Raw genomic sequence first — 22,186 nt, 5'->3', positions numbered from 1 at the left:
TTGACGTTTCGTTTGGCGCCGGATTCGAACTCTAGCTAAATAATTTGAAGGTATTATCAATGTTTATAATGTAAAATTTTTAATTGTATTTTTTTTTCTATACTCTCGATGTATCGGTTGAGGTCGTTTTGTCCAATTTTGTCGAATAAAATTTTCCCACTTTAAAATGTATGTTTTATCGAAACGATCAGTATTAATGAAATTTTGTTGTTATTAAATAGTGCTTTTACATTTTGCTCCCCGTTTGTTTCGTGCGATTAATTATTTTAGACAATTGTGGAGATATTAAAATGAATTTGAAACTTTTATTGCGTTTTATACTGTAGTTGTGCAGACTCGACTGTAGTGTGGGACTAGGTCTCTGAACCTATTTATAATTACCCATATAAACATTCTAATTAAAAATAGTGCTTTATAAATGCACTAATTTTCTCTATATAGACTCAGTGCTACATTAAAATCAAGCATAGCCTTGCTGTGCCTCACACCGGTGACCGGTCAGCCTCTGTGTTGTCATTTTTATTTTTTTATAAGTACATTTTCGCGCCACTTCTCTCCACTGAACGACCAAAGACAATGTCCCAAAGACAAAGACAAGCGGGGCGTGTTGCCATTCCCAAATATTCCTTTTTACTTTCCCCGGAGACTCTGTGGTGTGCTTCTAGATAGATTCCCGCTTGTTTTGATATATTTTTGAATTCCTATTTATTTATTTTTTACAGTTTTTTTTGTATTACGATTTTTTTGTATTATCGATTTATTTAGAGTAGGTACCTAGTATCGTTTGAGTTTTTTTAGTATTTTTATTATAATTATCATAAATATAAATAGTGTAAGCTTTGCATATTGCACATTGGCCGTAAATTAAGTATTTGAATATGTAAAACGAATCCCTTTTCGGTGACGCGTCGCGTACAGTTGGTGACGAGTTTTCAGTGTGGCTAGTGTGAGTTTTCATCGAGTAAGAAACGTTACTATCGCGTCTGCGTCACCGAGACATTTGTATGGGGAATCAAAGCTTCCCCATACGTCCGCTAGGGACGCTGTTCGATTTCCCATACTAATTCGGCTGTGACGCAGACGTGATAGTAACATTTCGTACTCGATAAAACTCACACTAGGGGTACAGGTGACGCGCAGTCGTGAGACGCTAAATAAATTATTAAAATTTAACCTCTTTGTACTATTTAACATGTTTAATTGCAGTAAATAGTTAAAGATACGAGTAGATATAGTGCGATCTTTTTCGAGCGAGATTATAGGAATAGTATGGAGATTGCTATAGGTTTTGCGTTAAACATTGAAATATTAGAGATGAGAAGATTTTAATAAATTATTATTGCGTGAAATGCCATTTGAGAACTCGTATTCAATAGCACGCTATTTGCGTCTACGACAAGTACGTTTTTATCAATATAATAGATTAAAAATATGTAGTTTGAAAGTTTCAGAGCTTTACAGATAATTTAAATTTCTATCAAATTATGCAATACTGTTTTTATATATTTATAATTGATTATGTATGTAAACCATTATGTAGTTTTAGTCTTGAGTTCTTTTTTTTATTATTTTATTTAAGAGTGATTATTTTTTGTTGTTTGAATAGTATTATCTTAGAATTAATTGACTTGTTGGGGAAAACGATTGCGGGTACTCTTGCATTATTGATACTGGCAGCATTTGTTTCTGGCAATTTTTTTGACGGTCTGTGTATTTCTCATGACGAAAAAATATACGAAAATACAATTAGAAAATCAATGCTGCTTTGTCTTTAAAAATTGACGTTAAAAGTGAATGTTGCCAGTATTTTTTGAAAAATCACAATTTGGCTGTTTAAAAACCTTTTTTTTTATCTATGCCCCGGCAAGTCTTAGTAGGTATTGTTTAAAACTGAAATACTTGAATTTTTATATGAATTTTATTATAATATGGTATTTTACTAAATATTAGTCCAATATTAAATCTTTGATATGTTTGTTTTATTTTACCCGATATTCCTATATATTATAATAATTATCTATGTATGAATATTGAAATTCCGTTATTTTATTAAATTAATACATAAGTAATATACATATATAATTATAGGCTTTAATATAGGTACATGTATATTGTGTAGTATTCAACTTATTATATTAAATGCTTAGTAAAGGACATATTATTAATTAACACAATATATTATCATCAAATACATAATATACAGGGTGTTATTTTTAAATGTGCTCAGGCAATTATTCCGTATTTATTAAAGATATCAAAAAACTTTAAACTGGTATCGATAGTACTCTACCTAATGAGTAAATAAAATAACAATTAAATTTTTTTTTAAATGTTTACTGAACAACACTGAAAACGAGTTTTCGTTTACACTAAAGGACCACGAAAGAATGCTCTTGCTCTAGCTCTATTTGATCGAAATGCACCGTAATGATAAAATGAAATGCGTTGAATAAAGCGCAAGACTATTTAGGTACTAATTTAGACACACTGCAGTGAGACACACATTACACTGAAAGGATCTCACTTCTACGATGGAACATTATTTATGATGGAGATTATTACGCAGATATATTTTATTTCGCAATTACAGATGAAAGATTATAAAATGAAATAGTAAATAGTTTATGAAGTCCCACTTCCTACTAATATTATAAATGCGAAAGTTTGTGAGGATGTAGGTATGTGTGTTTCACGCAAATACTAGATACTGAATCGATTACCTACAATGAAATTTAGCACTCATATAGAGAGTAAGTTGGATTAACACATAGGATAATTTAATCCCGAAAATCCCACGGGTACGGGAAATATGCGGGTTTTTAATTTTAATATGATGTCAGTTTTCCAGACGGTAGTGTCTTCTTGTGGGCCATTTTGCTTAACAGACGCCTTAAAATTCTCAAAATGATTAAAAAGCCATCGAGATAAATGAAATTCCATCAACATGATTCCCCGTAACAGATAATTAGGTAATAACTTTAGACTTTAGGCATTTATTCTCTTACGAATGTCAAAATTACGGCAATAACTAGATAATAATAATTAGCATAAACGGCTATATTATCTTCTTTCTATCTATCTATCTTTTGATTACGTTGCAGTTGGCTTATAAGTTTGATTTTTTCACAGTGTTAAGGGGCCGTAGATTTAAGTAGGTATAATATGAATTTCAGCTTGATACCTCCACGAAGCCTCCACGCTTTCCAGAGAAAAAGGGTCTTGACAGACGGACAACAAAGTGCTCCTATAAGGGTTCAGCGTAATCCGTTTTTTTTCCTTTTGAGGTTCGGAACCCTAAAAAGTAATGTACATTTGGAAAGAAATAAACGATTTTAATTTATTAATTTGTTTTATTTACATAACTACCTGAGTAGCTATAATAAATTAACAAGCTGTGTCCCGCGGTATTACATTGCTCCACTTCTGTCTTAGCATGATGATATAATATAGGTATCTATTACCTAGCCTATAGCCTTACTCGATAAATGAGCTAACACCGAAAGCATTTTTCAAATCGGACCAGTAGTTCTTAAGATTAGCGCGTTCAAACAAACACACAAACTCTTCAGCTTTATAATATAATAATAATTTACTATCTGATTAGTGTAGATAGAAGATTTGATGAATACCTAATTGTTTTATAAACGGGAGTAATGATTCTACACTAATACTGATTTAAAATATGGCAAATACACAAAAACAACAGAAGTATTGTATGATTATTATTTATTTTATCATTTATTAATTTTGTTTTGAGTACAATTTTAATTCCTCTATGTTGTACCAAAGCTCTGCATGATATAAAGCAGCAGTTTCCACTTCCATTTCCGCAGCAGTTACTGAAAATTAATCGAAATTGTTATTACCTATGCGTATAACATTATTGCATCATCACTTCATAGTATAAAACAAAGTCGCTGTCGAGTGTCGCAGTCTGTCCGTTCCTACTTCCTACTAATAGTAGGTGTAAAGAGAACTTTATAGTTTATACTATGGTTCCAATGTACTTATCTTGGTACATAATATATTGTATTGTCAAATCTTTAAAACTACGCAACGGTGCAACGGATTATAAAGCGCTTTATAATAGTGATAGTGATTCAAGAAGAAGGTTTTAGTATAGTTTGTTGAACTTTCTAGAACGCAAGCGAATCCGCGTTAGCATACCTAGTTATAAAATATTAAAAAAAAAATTGTTGGAAGGTAGGAACTACTACTACGCTAAAATAACAGCATAAAATTAAATTAACATCTCGGAATTATTAACATGAATAAACTTACGTCGTAAATTAGTTATGACCGTGACATTCTTTTTCAGCCGTGCTAAATCAGAGTCAATTTCCTCTTGCAATTTATCGTAAAACTCATTATTGTTAACATCAATGTATTGTAGTGAAGTTGCTAGTTGCACATTATCCATTTTGATTTATTTTTTAAACCAACTTTTACAAATCAATCAGTAATTAATATAACTTCAGTAAAAATAAGAGAAAACAGTAGGTAATTACACATTTAAAATTGAATTACCGAATTTTGAATTTTGTTTCTTTTTGTTTCTAGAACAGACTATAATTTTAATAAAAAAAAGCATAGATAATAAATAATTACCTATTATTTTTAACTTAGAGCATTTTAATGCTCTAAGATTTTTAAGAAGATTTAAACAATAGAACAGATTAAAATTATAATTAGGTATTAAAAATAAAAACAGATAACTATCAATACCTATTAATAAAAACAGATAACTACGAAACCTTAGAAAACATGGTTAACATTTTTATAGGAAAAGTGTAAGTACTTTGCTTTTTCGCGAAATTTTCGCATCATCTAGTATGAAAAAAACTTATTTATTTGTAATTTACTATCTAATTATGTAATACATACTTTTTACACCAGAATGTAGGCATTTCAACAAAAAAACGGCTACCAATTAATTTTTAGTTTTCATTTAGTTAGCTTTACTAGACATTTTTAAAAAGTATTTGGTAAACCAAATATTATAAAAAAAAAACTGGCAACACAAGCGAATGACTGTCACTTGAGGTTGAAAATTAGAGGATATAAGCTTCTTGGGTTGAAAATATTATATTAGTCCATTTGATATTTACAGTTCTTTTCCACCAATAATCTGCGAGGATGTGAAGTGAGGAATGTGTTTCTAGATAACCAATCATATCACTTCATTTAGTTTGAAGTCTGAAGCTTTTAGCGTTTGAAGCGATACTATTGATTATTTACAAACACATTCCTCGCTATAATCGCGCACATTATTATGGAAAAGCACCTTTAAAATAAAAAAAAACACATATCCTTACAAAAACTTTATTAAACTATTCTACTTCTTATTCTTATTCTGCGGTCGTCCCGTGCCCCCGCCGCGCAGTGGGGCAGGTCTGCCCCTATTCCCGAATGCCCCACGACTGCCCCCTCGCCCTGTTCGAAGATTTTGACCACCACGGCCTTTGGAGACTTCGTTACGACTTCTAGCCTTGACCTGGGTTTCTTCTTTCACCATGTCGATGACTTCATCTGGTATACGTAGGTACTGAAAGGATAGAACAGAAAAATATTAAATAAATAAATATTGATAAAAAAGACGATTTCATAAGATAAAATGACGAAATTGTGGCATTGTCACCGATCTTTAATATGTATAAAAAGTGACAAATTCAACTCAGTGGGTTAGTGGGTTGTTGTACTGCGATAGCCTGGAAGGATTTAATTTTTTCTGGATATTATTTAGTTGAATTTAAAAAATCTGGATATTGTTAATCTGGATATCAATTAACTGTATTTAAAAAAAATTGTGTTTTAAGAATATGGCTTTCATATCGATTTCGTGTGCCTTGAACTCATTCATCTGGATTGTAAAACGTCATACAAATTAAGATATAGACAAATGAAATTTGGAGTTGGGATTATATGACAAACAAAACTTTGGAATTAAAAAAAAAACATGACGAAAAAATGTCTAAACATTTTCGAGATTATGATATTTGGAATATCTTATCTTAATATATATAAATCTCGTGTCACAATGTTTGTCCTCAATGGACTCCTAAACCACTAAACCGATTATGATAAAATTCGCACACCATGTGCAGTTCGATCCAACTTGAGAGATAGGATAGGTTTTATCCCGGAAATCCCACGGGAAAGGGAACTATGCGGGGTTTTCTCTGAAAACGAGGGCGAAGCCGCGGGCGGAAAGCTAGTTTGATTATAAATTCGAGATAAAGATAGGCAACTATTTTCTGACGGATGAAATGTGAACAATTGGGTAGTGTTAGTATGTACTACAATGGGCCAATATCTATCAGTTATCAATATCAGGTGGTAATAAAGTTATTACTTATCTTTTACGGGGACTCATGTTGATGGAATTTCACTTATTTCGATGATTTTATAATTATTTTGAGAGCTTTAAAGCATCTGTTATGCCGGGTCCAGACTGGTGAAACGTAACATGCAATGTAACATGCAATGAAAGAATTCACCGTCCACATTGCTGCAATGTATCATGAAAGGTAACACACTTTGTAACAATTTCTCATAGTTTGGACGTCTTGCGCGCGCGAATTGTGCATTACACGCGCATGCTACGAGCATTACAAGCCGCGCGCGGAGCGATCCGAAATTTGACGGTTTTTCGACGAACACAAAGGGGCGCATGGTGTGCGCAGAGCAGCCAATGTGGACGGTCGTTTGAGAACGCAACGAACATGCAGGACGAGACTGCGTGGAATTTTTGTTTGGTATATTTTGGTTGGTTAATTTATGTTTGGTATTATTAATAATGAAGTACTGATAATCGTCATAGCAAGAACGTGGTCTTCGGACTCCATGCTTCGTGTGATCTACCAGTTTGACGCGCACGAAAAAAACGTGTATCGAAGGGCCGTGTTCGCGGCAGAATGGCGGAAACAGACGAACGCGGGATGTTCGTAGTGAATACGCGTTATGAGCGCGCTATGCGTCCACACCAGCAGCGAACATGCAATGAAAGGCAGAATGTTACATTGCATGTTACGTTTCACCAGTCTAGACCCGGCATTAAGCAATATGGCCGACGGGAAGTGTCTGGGAGTACTAACATCTTATTTTTAACTGCATATTGTATAACATATGTGAAAATTAGCCACAAGAAAATACGTGAAGTACCGTTTTTATGAACCTTCATCACCTGATGTCTGGAAATTGGCCCATTGACCAAGTTAGCGGGTGTACAATGGTAGCACATTCTAACACTACCCAATTCTCTAAATTTCTTCCGTCAGAAAAAAGGAGAGGTCTGACGGCGCTGGGATCTTGCTCCAATGTTTCGAAAGCGATTTTTAATATTTTCCGCATTGAATGAATTTCTGGCTAACTACAAGCAATATTTATCCATTTATTCGCCACTAGCTGTTCCGCGCGGTTTCACCCCCGTGGCTCCACACCTGTTGGTCGTAGCGTGATGATATATAGCCTATAGCCTTCCTCGATAAATGAGCTATCTAACACCGAAAGAATTTTTAAAATCGGACCAGCAGTTCCCGAGATTAGCGCGTTCAAAAAAACAGTTTTATTGAGATAAAATGTTTCCAAAGATAACATATTATATTCATATATTCTCATAAAATTGATCATTGAAACAGTAAAAAGGTTACAAATAATTTGCTACGCATTTCTTAAAGTTTGTAAGAAACAAATAAGCTCTCGAACTATGGAATATTGTAGCATATACCGGAAGATTATAATCGGGCGGGAAGTAAACAATACTTCGATAAATATAAGATTCTAAACATTACCTTGATTGTGCTGCCGCGAATATAGCATTCTGGCATCCTCCAGAACTTGTCACCATCCCTTGATGTGCAAATAACTTCTCTTAAATTGATGTTCATCCAATTATCACAACTCACTAAATGTCCGTTGTAAGTTTCGCCATTCTTTAATTCCACCAGCATTGGATGGTTCTGCGCAGTACGTAGCAACGATAGGGGTAACATATTTGTCGATTTAAATTAATTTTGAGTAAAAGCGGTCCTTATTTATTTAAATATTTGTCAATATTCGTATTCGAGGTTATGATGAAATTTGTTTTGTTATGTGTCAACCTCAGGTGTCAACTGTCAAGTGTCATGTCACCACAGATTATTAATTAGAAGTGACAAGGCTTTTGATCGAAAAATATGTAGGTACCTTGTTTCGAATAAATAAAAATCAATGTTTGTATGGACTAAGTTGTAAAAAATAATTAAAAGGATAGTTCACTTAGCAATCTTTTCAAACCACCTACTTGTAACAAATATTTTCCATATTACTTAAATATTGTCATGAAGTTATTTACAGACGAATAATTTGTTTACAATATTGACATTGACATTGATTGATACTCAGTTTTTTTCGAGAAGAAAAACGCTGGTAAGTTTTATTTATCAAAAAAATCTAGAATTGAAAAAAAATTGAATTGACTTTTACTCAAGTGCACATAAACTTCCGTCAGGTATACGTACAGGTGAGAAAATTAATTTTCCTTGTATAGTTACTTTTTAACAAAGATAACATACTTTTTGGTTAAAACGCATGGGCCTGCGGTTGCCGGACGAACTAGGTTCTTAGGTCTTCTTTACCGTCTAGACTGCAGTGTAGGGTCGTTGAACCTCCCGTAGGCCGTATCTTACCTGAGGAGAGAGGTGGTTATGGACCGCATGGTCTTTAACACATATATATGTTTTCTTTACTTACCGGCGATTTTCTAAATTGTACTAGGTACTGTATAGTTTCAATAGAAATTAGTTTCTGTGTTTGTAAGAAAACCCGCGTGTTTAATTTAGTTAGGTTAACGTAAGTGGGAATAAACTATGTATGATTCATAAAATTCTTCATACAGTACAGTTTTTTTTTTATATGAATTTATAACCAACATGGGTCATTGTACATAATTAGCTGCTATTTATTTCAATTTATGTTTAATTAATGCATATTTTTTTATGTTAAATATAAACAAATGCTATTTGAAATTATTCTTATTTACATAGATTTTTAATATCGTATTTTGTTCTTGTTCTTGTAAGTTTAAAATAATTTGTAAATTAGAAAATTGGATTTCAGAAAAAATACTTTCAATTCAATTTTAATATATTTTTGCAATATGTTGCAGCAAAAATATGTTAATCCATACTAATATTATAAATGCGAAAGTAACTCTGTCTGTCTGTCTGTCTTACTCAATCACGCCTTAACTACTGAACCAATTTGCATGAAATTTGGTATAGAGATATTTTGATACCCGAGAAAGGACATAGGATAGGTTTTATCCCGGAAATCTCACGGGAACGGGAACTATGCGGGTTTTTCTTTGACTGCGCGGGCGATGCCGCGGGTGGAAAGCTAGTTTACAATAAATATGAATTAAAACATTTACATTAAGATCTAAAATTTGAATAATTTAACAAAAATATTGTTTAAGAGAGTAAGACACCATGCCGCAAGCAAGAAGGAAGACTCCCTTTAGCGGGAAGGCTAAAAAGCAGCAGTTGCAATCAAAGAAACAGAATAAAACATTGTTGTTGTCATGTGAGTACTTTATATTATTTTTATTTATTTTTTTCTTTAACAGTTTTATGTACCATTACAAATTTTACATAAGGCAACCTTATCGCTTATCAGCGATCCCTTCCAGGCTGCCCAAGTTCTTCTATTATAATTTCTAAGTTTATGATCAAATAGGCAAAAAAATTCAGGTAACTTAAACCAATTAAAATACACTCAGTCCATGTGCGTAAGCCACTCTCTTAAATATTTGGTTATTTTTTCAAACTTTGTAGTGAAACTTCTTTAAGAGCCGATTTTTCAATCCTTGGTTAAAATTTATCCGTCCAATAAAGTATTACACGAACATATTAAAATGTCACCTGTAAACTGTCAAATACGGATAATAACAATACATTTTTGAAATGGTACTTTAATATGTTATTCGAAGAATAAGTTTTAACCAAGGATTGAAAAATCAGCCCTAAGTGTACTGATAATCGACATCCGTTGCATAGTTTTAAAGATTTATGTTCCTGTGGGATTTCGGAATTTCCGGGATAGCCTATGCCTTATTCTGGGTCTTCAGCTACCCACATACCAAATTTCATTGTACTCGGTTCAGTGGTATTTGCGTGAAAGAGTAACAAACATCCAATGTCTTTTACATCACATAGTATAAAACAAAGTCGCTTTCTCTGTCCCTATGTCCCTTTGTATGCTTAAATCTTTAAAACTACGCAACGGATTTCGATGCGGTTTTATTTAACCCATTGAGCCCCGAGCGGCCCGATCGGTCCACGACACAATAGATTTTCTATTGTGCCTGAGATATTAATAGATAGAGTGATTCAAGAGGAAGGTTTTAGTATATAATTTATTAGGTTTTATACAAAGCGGACGAAGCCGCGGGCGGAAAGCTAGTTTATAATATAATATTAGTATGATATATCATTCTTTATTACAGCATCATCAAACACAAGCAACTACGACGTTCTATCAATGAACTACCAGCCGAATAGGTCAAGGGGCCGTGGAGACGCGAACAGATATGCACTGAAATTCTACAGAGAGAGTGATGAAGAGCTGAGGCTGAAGAAGGAAGAGGCTCTGTGAGTTAATTACTATATTTAACTAGCTTTCCGCCCGCGGCTTCACCCGCGTTTTCAAAGAAGAACCCGCATAGTTATCGTTTCCAAGGAATTTCCAGGATAAAACCTATTCTATGTGTTAATCCAAGTTACCCTCTATATGTGTGATAAATTTCATTGTAATCAGTTCAGTATAATTTGCGTGAAAGAGTAACAAACATAGACACACATGCATCAATCCTCAAACTTTCGCATTTATAATATTAGTAGGATCTTGGTCGTAAGTAGGAATTAAAAAAAACTGCAATATTCAATTAATTTCAGATGTAGCTGAATGAAAGGTACATAAACTTTCACAGAATCTTAAACATAAGTATGTAATTATAATCATTTATTTTGCGCTATCCCACGACCTTCATATATTATTTCCTTTCCTACCAGGTTGCCTGGTAGAGATTGCTGTTCAGCAATAAGGCTGCCTTTTGTACAAATGATGCCTTTTTGTGATTTTTCTTTTTTTCTGCTTTGTCCATTCATGTTTGTACAATGAAGTACTATAATAAGTAAATAAAATAAATAAAGAAGTTTAATGTCATATTTGACGTCCATTTTAAACTAAATTCAGGTAGAAAAACGCATGTGTTTCATTTTGCTTGAAGAAGTACCAGAATTTTCACATCTAGTTACAATGTTTTAAATAAAAAAGTATTTTTAGGGTTCCGTAGCCAAAATGGCAAAAACGGAACCCTTATAGTTTCGTCATGTCCGTCTGTCCGTCTGTCCGTCTGTCCGTCTGTCACAGCCGATTTACTCGGAAACTATAAGTACTACAGTGATGAAATTTGATGGGAATATGTGTTGTATGAACCGCTACAAAAATATGACACTAAATAGTAAAAAAAAGAATTGGGGGTGGGGCCCCCCATACATGTAACTGAGGGATGAAATTTTTTTTTTCGATGTACATACCCGTGTGGGGTATCAATGGAAAGGTCTTTTAAAATGATATAAAGTTTTCCAAAAAACATTTTTCTTAAAGTGAACGGTTTTTGAGATATCAGCTCTCAAAGTCGTAAAAAGTATGTCCCCCCCCCTCTATTTTTATAACCACGGGGTATAAAATTCTAAAAAAAATAGAGGTGATGCATGCTAATTAACTCTTTCAACGATTTTTGGTTTGATCAAAGTATCTCTTATAGTTTTTGAGATAGGTTGATTTAACTGTAATTTTACCAGGTGTATAAATTGACATAATAAGTTTATTATATTTGCTGCTACGGAACCCTTTGTGCGCGAGCCCGACTCGCACTTGGCCGGTTTTTTTTTTATATTTAGTTCGAATTTACATCAATCTAATAGTTATTTTATACTTGAAACCTCTATCTATCTCTTTCAGCAAAGCCCTAAACCACGTGAGCGAGAAAGAAATGGAGATAGATCCGATAGATTTCTTTCCATCTGAGCTGACATTTCCAAAAAGACCCCCATGGGACTTCAATATGACGCCAGCGCAGTTGGATGCGCAAGAGCAGAAGTATTTTAGGGTATGTAACTATAAAAAATATATATGTATATTAAAATGTTAGACGTAACTTTTGATTTAAAATTTTTGTGGATGAATAGTTGTCACTATTTCCTGTCCGAACATGCATTGCTTAGCTGTCGAATACTATAAAATGCCGCTTTCCTATGACTCGTGGCGCATTCGTTCGAATCGTGCCTAGGGGCTCGGACGTTGTTTATAGGACGTTCGACCCAACTACCCTCACTTTGCTTATAGTCGTTGACTTGCTGCGATTTGTTATCAATTGTCTATATCAATTAGGCAGTTGTGAAGAATCGCAGTACATTCTTATTACATTCAAACTAATATTTAACCCGGCCTCGCGTGTAATTTCTAACAATAATATTTTTTTGTATATATTCTTTATTATTCACAAAAGAAAAAAAAATTAAGACTGAGTAAATATTACTTTAAATAAATACAGAATGTCTTATAAATAAAAGCTATTTCTACCAGGCACCCGCTAATTTCACTACCAGAAATATATTAACAGGCTATTATAACATAGTAATTATTTACCAATATATTTAATGTGTTTGTATGTTTGTCTACAGGAATACATAAACACTCTGCAATCATCGCCCCGTTGGAAAGAAATGTCTTATTTTGAACTCAATTTAGAAACATGGAGACAGTTATGGAGAGTATTGGAAATGTGTGATATACTATTGTTGATCGTGGATGTCAGGTTTGCGGTGAGTTTGTGACGGTTTTAAAACCGTTTTTTATTCGAAAATGTAATAATAATCATTACCAAAATTATTTCAAATTTTTTCCAATGAAAAATCAGTTCAAAATCAGTTTTTTTTTTTACAAAACCGTGAGGCAAAAGACGCGGGTTCGAATCCCGCCTCTAGATCGAAATTTTCTATTCTTCAAGCAATGCTTATTTATAAAGTGAAGTCCCATGTCCCCTAGTGGGGTAAGGGGCAGATACATTATACATCCGTTTCACTGATCGATTTTCTTTAGGGACAAGTTGGTGATCAGCCTTCTGTGTCCTGCCAGACCGAGACATTCCCTTTTCCTCGTCTCCACCGGGAATCGAACCCAGGACCCCTCGGTGCTACGCTCACGCGTCAACCACTGTACCAAGGAGGTGGTTGATGCTTATTTATAAAGCAATTTAAATGCTTTAAAACTAAATATCTAATTCATACTTTTAATTATTATTCTCCATGTTTTTTTACAGTTTAAAAATTTTTAAATCCTCCATTTCAGGGTATGATGTTCCCCCCCTCCCTGTACGAATACGTAGTGAAAGAACAGAATAAAGATATGATTCTAGTGCTAAATAAAATAGACCTAGTGCCCGCACCCGTCGTTGCTGCGTGGAAAGATTATTTGACGAAAACTTGCCCCGGTTTAAAAGTGGTTTACTTTACGTCGTGCCCCGGGTATAATTTGCAAGGGGCAAATTGTGATAAAGCTGGTAAGTGCGGAGAATTTTTATATTAAATGTTATCTAATGATTAGATTTCTTTTATATGTATTTGATTCTTTTAAGCTATTGCATAGCTTGTATCGCGGGCCTTGAGCGCGGGGACCGAATCGAGAAATTCCGTAACGAAAAAACCTCACGCTCCCCACGGGGACGGGCGGAGGTGTGGCTTGAAGGCATAGCATGCAATAGCGCAACCGCCCCAGTCCCCGAGTGACACACGTCTTTTTTTTGTTTTGTTTAGTTTTCCAATACAAGTTTAGTTCTGGTATGTTTAGGGTTTTTTTAAGGAAATTCCCTTGAGAATAAGATGTTTTACCGTGGTAGAAAGTATTGTATGACACTCTATAGTCTTCTAACTATCTCCAGACATCAAAATCATGTGATAAAATCGCTCTGTTACGACGTGAAAGAAATACAAATAAACAAACACTTTAGTATCTTTAATATTCAGTCAGTAAGTAAAAGAAAGTTTCTGCCGCTGTCTGTTCGTCCCTATGTATGCTTAAATCTTTGAAACTACCTATAAGATTTTGAAGAGGTTTTTTGAAGTGAAACTTTTCTATCGGGGTTGGAAAAAAAATTAGTGTAACATTTTTTCTTTACGCGTGACATTTTTCCGTTACGCGCCATCTTTTTACCTACCTCGTAAAAAGTACTACCACGCGTGATTTCTGTAAAGTTGCACATAGTAAATTATTTTTTGAAAAATAAGGTCATAAAAAAGTTTCACTTCTTACGTGTGTACACTAGTACACGCACACATTTTTTTATAGATAGAGTGATTCAAGAGGAAGGTTTTAGTATATAATTTGTTAAGTTTTAGACAAAGCGGGCGAAGCCGCGGGCGAAAAGCTATTAAATACATATTTTTTTTGAAGTGAAACGTCTTTAGGCGCATCGATAGTAAAATTTCTAGGTCGCGTCATGGCGATACCGTCACGTCATGGAGTAAGGCGATGATTTTTGGTATCTTTTAATCTTGCCAAAGAAGTCTCTTTTTTTTGGGTGGAAAATTAGTATTATATAAATAAATTTATTCTTTATTCACAGGTCTTCAAGTACGTCGTCGCAAGGGCAGACAGCGTATGTGCGCAGAAGGTGCGTCGAAACTTCTAGAAGCCTGCAAGGATATAGTGAAGGGAGAAGTAGATCTCACTTCTTGGGAGAAGAAGATAGGAGAAGAGAGTGGAGTGGAGTTTGATGATGAGGAGACGGAAGTTGGTAAGAGATGGAAAATCACACGTGTGACGTCACAATTCTTAAAATGGCGCTGTTTGGTCGCAAAGTGTCCACAATTATTTTCTCATGCTTAAATCGCGTTCAAAACAAGCATAAATTAGGCGGATATCACAAGGAGTGTAAATTCATTATTTTTTATTCAAATGACCTATAATGCAACATCCACACGCTGGCTGTTTGTCACAAACATCGCAAACAGCAAACGAAGTCCCAAACACAAACCACAAACAGCCATCCACACGCTTGACAAACAATGGCAAACAGCCAACAGCAAACAGCAAACACGGACGTGTGGATGGGTGTTTGTCATTGTTTGCCTGTTTGTGTTTGTGTTGGGCAGTGTTCGGCATCGGTGTCGGTTTTCTTGTCAGATCAAAGGATGCATGTTTGCCGATTCGGAATGTTATGAACGTTCGCCAAACATGTGGATGGCTGTTTGTGTTGGGTGATTGTGGTTGGTGTTTGGGACTTCGTTTGCTATTTGCGGTGTTTGTGACAAACAGCCAGCGTGTGGATGTAGCATTACATTCCGAATCGGCAAACATGCATCCTTTGATCTGGCAAGAAAACCGACACCGATGCCGAACACTGCCCAACAAACAGACAAACAACGACAAACATCCATCCACACGTCCGTGTTTGCTGTTTGCTGTTGGCTGTTTGCCATTGTTTGTCAAGCGTGTGGATGGGGCTTAAGAACATCATTAGTGGGAACGTTTGTCTGCCTGTTTATAACGCTTTCACGATAAAGTGAAATATATAGATTGTGCGCTAAAAATTATTACATACTCTAAATCCAGTTTTCTCGAAGAAATAATGAGACGAATGTAAAATTTACCACGAAACACAAGAAACACTGTATGTCCTATCTCTTTCCCTCTCACGTAGAATCTTATGAATTTATGTGTCTCTTTTTTGTCGCTTTTTCGTTTCATCGACTTGAAGATCATAATATAGACCATAAAGGCAAAAGAAGTTTTCATTCCAACAAAAATAAACGCACTTAAAATATATTTCTTTATTCACAGGAGAAACGATACTTCAACAAGCGGATACGACATTCTACACGCATGAAAAATATAAAAATGGCATCTTAACCATCGGTTGTGTTGGACAACCCAATGTGGGGAAAAGTTCCCTTATGAACGCAATAATGGGGAAAAAAGTGGTCTCTGTATCGAGGACTCCGGGACATACTAAACATTTTCAGACGATTTTCCTAACGCCACAGGTGAGTTTGAACCTTATTGCAATGTATTTAGGTGCTATATTTGCAGTTTCTAAACATTTAGACTACTTTTTTGTCGACAAAAGTGAGTTTGAACCTTATTTCCTCGTAAATAATACTTATTTTTCATCAAAAAATAGGAAAAGATTTATTTCGCTATAACATAATATAAGCTTTATATCTAGGAGCATTAGAATGGTGAAAGACGCGGGTTCGAATCCCGCCTCGTGATCTATTTTTTCTATTCTTTAAAAAATAAAATGTTCGTGTGTTTGTCTGTAGGTACGTCTGTGTGACTGTCCCGGGTTAGTGTTTCCGTCTATGGTGCCCCGGTCTATACAAATTTTGATGGGTTCGTATCCCATAGCGCAATTGAGAGAACCGTATACCACTATCAGGTAAGAAATATTATCATACGCATCTCTACATAGTATAAAACAAAGTCGCTTTCTCTGTCCCTATGTCCCTTTGTATGCTTAAATCTTTAAAACTACGCAACGGATTTTGATGTGGTTTTTTTTAATAGATAGAGTGATTCAAGAGGAAGGTTTTAGTATATATTTTATTAGGTTTTAGACAAAGCGGGTGAAGCCGCGGGTAAAAATTAAAACTTCAAATTGTAAGCATCTATCCTATGTTTATGTTAAGACATCAATTACATGTCCCACAGCCGGAGGCCCAAAAAAAACAGATTTACTTTATTAAATGAAACTTTACAACCACGTCTGCTCGATGTAGACCGGAGTTAGGGAATCATTATACAATACTGCTACTTACTTTTTTAATGACATGTTAAGCCGCTTTGTCTAAATCAAATAAATGATACACTAAAACCTTACTCGAGAATCATATAAATCGCTATCTATAAAAAAAACCGCATCAAAATCCGGTGCGTAGTTTTAAAGATTTAAGCATACATAGGGGCAGAGAAAACGATTTTGTTTTATACTATGTATTGATATATAAATAAATTAACGTAAATATTTCAGGACAAATTTTCACACACGGCATGATCTGATCCCATACTAAGCTTTCGCTTGTGTTATGGAAACCAGATGGCTGATAAACATTTTTAAATAAATACTTATAGATAATTAACACCCAGACACAGAGCAAACATCTATGTTCATCACACAAATATTTGCTGGGTGGGAATCGAACCCACGACCTCTGGCTTGAAAGGCAGGGTCACTACCAACTAAGCCAACCGGTCAGTCTAATAAATTTAATTTATTGAAGTTATACTTCTTTTGGCGCGATGGAGAAAAATGATGAGAGTGAATGTTTACGATGCGCGCGCACACCGACACATAAATTTAACAGCATGAAGTTAGTTCTAGGTGGTATGAAAATTGATAACTATGTTCAAGTTGTATATTCTAGTATTTTTTTTCCATACGCCCAAGAAGTATAACTTCTAACGCGTGTACATAAGTACACACACTCTTTTTTTTAAAGTGAAACTTTTATTACATCGTCTCAAACTTTTTGGTCTGTGTAGCGCATGTCGCGTGACGGTCGGTACCGTACAATAATTATCGTACAAATACGATAATTTTTAGTTAAGAGGGCTTATTCAATTTAACGCAAGTCAAAATCTCCGCGATCTATTACGATAGATCGCGGCTTGCGCTATCCTTTTACTATAAACAGCATAAGTCCACAGGAGAGCGCCGAGCAACATGTCCTCTCTCTGGAAAGGCTCGCTGCCGACTGATTTTAATCGGGTCGCGCGCAGTGTTTTATAGTACTTTAAAAAAAATTGTAGAAAAATAATAGAGGTACCTTAGTTGATTTTTTAAATTTTATCTTATAAGTAAGACGTTCTTTTATTGCAATATGTAAAAATAATATTAAACTAAGTCAAATATCTTGGTGAAAATAATCATTTTGTCGACTATAATTTCTAAAAAAATTCACATTGTTCGGATTTTAATTTCGTAAGTTAGGAGTCCAAAATAAAAAAATCTTTTAACTAACTATTTTAATAAGGATTTTTGCAGTTAGTTAAAAAAAATTGTGTGTTAGATCTGTCAGCGATTTCAGATATTTTTAGCTTCGAAATTGACACTAAAAGCGAAATCAAGTAATCATCGGCTCAGTTATCTTGATGGTATTCACAAATATTGTATTAATTGAAAAAAACTCTTAATTAACTATATAGACAATAAAATTTCCTAAAATTATTAGTAATTCATATGTTTGTAAGATAAGTGGTTGATGGACAATCTGGTTTGAAAAATCACATATTTGAGCCAAACAGCGCACGGACCGCGTACACGGCCTTAAATGTCTATAGTGTGAAAAAAAGTTTCACTTATACCGTGGTTTCACTAAAACCACACAACATTTTTTTTTCTTATTATTCATTCATTTCCCAGATTCCTAGCGGAACGTCTAGATCTACCTAAACTCCTGCGCATGGATCACCCAGAGAACGACGACACGTGGTCGCCGAGGGATATATGTGATGGCTGGGCGAAGAAACGGGGATATCTCACCGCTAAGGCCGCTAGGTGAGTGAGTGAGTGTGAGTGAGTGAGTTAGAGTGTGAGTGAGTGAGAAAGAGAGGAAGAGATAGATAGAATAAATAGTGGTATATATAAACAATCAATTATTGTTATTTATAAATTGTAATTGGATTTTTTTTTCATAGTATAATGTAATATAATTTATGTAATGAGCTATAATTAATGTAATTGGTGTAATACCGTTCTAATTATAAATAAATAAAAAAAATACGTGGAAAGTTGAAGAATATGCCAAAAAAGCTAACCGACTGAAAGCAAGGAAGGAAAGAAGAGATAGCAAGGAAAACTGAAAAAAGGAAGTCAAGTTAGATCTATATCTGGCAACGAATAAGGAAAATATTTTATTTCCTACTATTATAAACTAGCGGTCCGCCCCGACTTCGCCCGTGGTACATATTTACGTTTTCTCCACATGAGAACCATCCTCGTACTTCAAGGAATATAATAAAAAAGAATTATTGAAATCGGTCCGCCCGTTCACGCGTGATGCCGTGACCAAGAAAAACGGGTTTCATCTTAATATATATAAATCTCGTGTCACAATGTTTGTCCTCAATGGACTCCTAAACCACTTAACCGATTATAATAAAATTCGCACACCATGTGCAGTTCGATCCAACTTGAGAGATAGGATAGGTTTTATCCCGGAAATCCCACGGGAAAGGGAACTATGCGGGGTTTTCTCTGAAAACGCGGGCGAAGCCGCGGGCGGAAAGCTAGTTGTTATATATATATTATATTATATAGATATAGATAATATAGATTCGAAAGTTTGTGAGGATGTATGTATGTTTATTTATTTATACTCTTTATTGTGCTGCCAAAATACATAAAATACAAACAAAACTTATTCTAAAAGAAAAAGAGCACAGAAGGCGGCCTTATCACTCAAGAATGATCTCTTCCAGGCAACCAACCTTCCAACTGATAAATAATAATGTTATACAAAAATCTTAAACCACGTTTACTTAATTAACAAAATAATATTAATTTAGGCTGGACACATACCGAGCGGCTAACAGCATTCTAAGGATGGCGTTGGACGGGAAAATCTGCCTGTGGCTGCGACCGCCTAAATTTACTGAAGAAAGAGGTATGTTACTGTATTTTTTTGCTTAAATCTATACTAATATTATAAAGCTGAAGAGTTTGTTTGTTTGTTTGAACGCGCTAATCTCAAGAACTACTGGTCCGATTTGAAAAATTATTTCGGTGTTAGATAGCCCATTTATCGAGGAAGGCTATAGGCTATATATCATCACGCTACGACCAACAGGAGCGGAGCATTGCGGGAGAAACCGCGGAGCGCAGCTAGTTTAATATAAAAATGGATGTATTTAATATATTTGTGTTATTTACTACCTTGCAGTGTTAATGCGAAAATGGCTCTGTTTGTTTGTTTCGTTTTTATGTCTAAATTACTGAATTAATTTTGATGAAATTTTGTGTAATAAAGTAATTAAATACGCGCACCATTTTAAGAAAATGTTACCTGTCAGTTCCCGACAATTCTCACCATATAAATACTGTTTATTACATAGATCCTAAAATTTTCAAACTAATAAAGGTTTCATTTTATAATTAAAATGATTTCTATAAGTATTTTGCAAAAACTTGTGGTGTCGTTTTTTCGACATTGTTCTTTCAATTTATTTATTTTTGATTAGTGATTTTCGTTTTATATACAAATCACTTCAAAACGAGATTAATTATTTTTATTACGATGCTATTTTGATGAATTTGTATTAATTTTTTTCACAGAAAAATACGAAAACTGCGACGAGATCAAATACGTCAAGTGGGTGCAAGCTCTCACTAAAGACGTACAAGAAATAGTCGTGACGTCATCGTCAGAGGGAGATGGAGATAGCGATGGCGATGAGAGCGAGGGAGACAGCGATAGTGAGGGGGAAACAGCCAGTATGGCTAATAAGTTTGCGGCTTTGGCTAATGAATAAATAAATATATATAAAAGAGCATTTGTCAGAAGTGAGACTTCTTTGGGCAAGATTCAAAGATACCAAAATCGTCGCCTTACTCCATGACGTGACGGTATTGCCATGACGCGATGTTGAAATTATATTCTCAACGCGTATAAAGCAGTTTCACTTAAATAATAAGTTGTTTTGATGAAAATGTTATTAGTTATAATATTTTGTAATGGAAAATATTTCAGTATATTTATTTATAACACGGAAAACGTGAAAATAAATCCATTTTATTTGTTATAACAGTGCATTCCTTAATTCGTTAAAATCAAATAAAATAGGTACGCGATTAGAGTCTCTATAATATACTACGTAAGAGATATAGTCGCGTGCCATCGGGATACGATAGCTTCGGGTTTTAATAGACCTTAAGAGGGGGTATAAAGCAAAATTACCAATTAAAACCAAACGTTTTATCACGATAAAAGTGTTATCTATACTAATAGTAGAAAGCTGAAGAGTTTGTTTGTTTGTTTGTTTGAACGCGCTAATCTCAGGAACTACTGGTCCGATTTGAAAAATTATTTCGGTGTTAGATAGCCCATTTATCGAGGAAGGCTAGTCTAAATTATATACTAAAACCTTCTTGAATCACTCTATCTATTAAAAAAAACCGTATCAAAATCCGTTGCGTAGTTTTAAAGATTTAAGCATACAAAGGGACATAGGGACAGAGAAAGCGACTTTGTTTTATACTATGTAGTGATTTTTTAGATTTGGTCTTGAATATTACACGTGTCATCTAATATAAATAGAAGATTGGAAATTTTGCTTTATACCCCCTCTTAATACTTCTGTTAATATCCCTCTATAGTCTAAGAGATGATTGACATTCGGCTTAATTTACGCTTATTCTCATTATAGTTTAAGAGCTGGCTATGTTTTATTTAATGTATTATGCATGTTATTTTTATTATTATTATAAATAAATAATTTTTCAGTACCGATTTTATCTAAACTTCAAGTATTTTTTATTATTAAAGCTTTGCTACTTTCAAATTGTGTAGTTTAAAAATTAATATAAATCAAAATTTAAAAACTTATTTGGCAATTTGCTGAATTTGTCTAAATAGAATCAGTTAAAAAGTGTACATCACATTAAAATGTAGAACACGAAATACTTTAAAAGATAAACTCATAAAATTATTGTTTTGTCATTGATTCTTATTAGATCTAATACTATTAGATCTATATAGATTCTAATACTAGCTGTGCCCCGCGGTTTCACCCGGGTTGCTCCGCTCCTGTTGGTCTTAGCGTGATGATATATAGCCTATAGCCTTCCTCTATAAAAATGAAGAGTTTGTTTGTTTGTACGCGCTTATCTCAGGAACTACTGGTCCAATTTGAAAAATTCTTTCGGTGTTAGATAGCCCATTCATCGAGAAAGGTATCATCACGCTAAGACCAACAGGAGCGAAGTAATGCGGGTAAAACCGCGTGACACAGCTTGTTATATAATATTTTTACACTTATGTAGCTAAAAACTGTATTTTTAATACTACTCCATAAGACTCCATATGAAAATCATTAAACTGTGTTGTTACTCTAATAAAATATAATATATATCGCAGCTTAATAACTA

The 22,186-nt window shown here is 34.3% G+C and overlaps 2 protein-coding genes across 3 annotated transcripts; one reads left to right on the top strand and one right to left on the bottom strand.

Moving 5' to 3' along the window:
- Window positions 1-5,308: 5,308 nt before the first annotated feature.
- LOC123704739 (U6 snRNA-associated Sm-like protein LSm4) lies at window positions 5,309-8,105 on the bottom strand. Its single transcript, XM_045653189.1, has 2 exons — window positions 7,791-8,105; window positions 5,309-5,545 (listed from the first exon to the last, which is right to left on the bottom strand). Exons 1-2 carry the CDS (start codon window positions 7,989-7,991, stop codon window positions 5,336-5,338), a joined length of 411 nt encoding a protein of 136 aa, XP_045509145.1. The 5' UTR covers window positions 7,992-8,105; the 3' UTR covers window positions 5,309-5,335.
- Window positions 8,106-8,388: 283 nt separating this feature from the next.
- LOC123704596 (guanine nucleotide-binding protein-like 1) lies at window positions 8,389-21,137 on the top strand. 2 transcript variants are annotated; one of them, XM_045652988.1, is made up of 12 exons: window positions 8,389-8,500; window positions 9,455-9,561; window positions 10,484-10,628; window positions 12,004-12,151; window positions 12,726-12,866; window positions 13,393-13,603; window positions 14,666-14,836; window positions 15,883-16,085; window positions 16,365-16,480; window positions 18,464-18,598; window positions 19,609-19,706; window positions 20,375-21,137. In XM_045652988.1, exons 2-12 carry the CDS (start codon window positions 9,468-9,470, stop codon window positions 20,569-20,571), a joined length of 1,659 nt encoding a protein of 552 aa, XP_045508944.1. In that variant the 5' UTR covers window positions 8,389-8,500; window positions 9,455-9,467; the 3' UTR covers window positions 20,572-21,137. The 2 variants fall into 2 exon arrangements, with proteins under 2 accessions (XP_045508944.1, XP_045508945.1); XM_045652989.1 differs by lacking the exon at window positions 8,389-8,500 and adding an exon at window positions 8,603-8,678.
- The last annotated feature ends 1,049 nt before the right edge of the window (window positions 21,138-22,186 follow it).

This window comes from Colias croceus, chromosome 30 (genome assembly GCF_905220415.1).
Source record: "Colias croceus chromosome 30, ilColCroc2.1".
Classification (NCBI taxonomy): Eukaryota; Metazoa; Arthropoda; class Insecta; order Lepidoptera; family Pieridae; genus Colias; species Colias croceus.
Note: the sequence above shows the minus strand (reverse complement) of the source record. Positions and strands in the feature narration are given on the sequence as shown.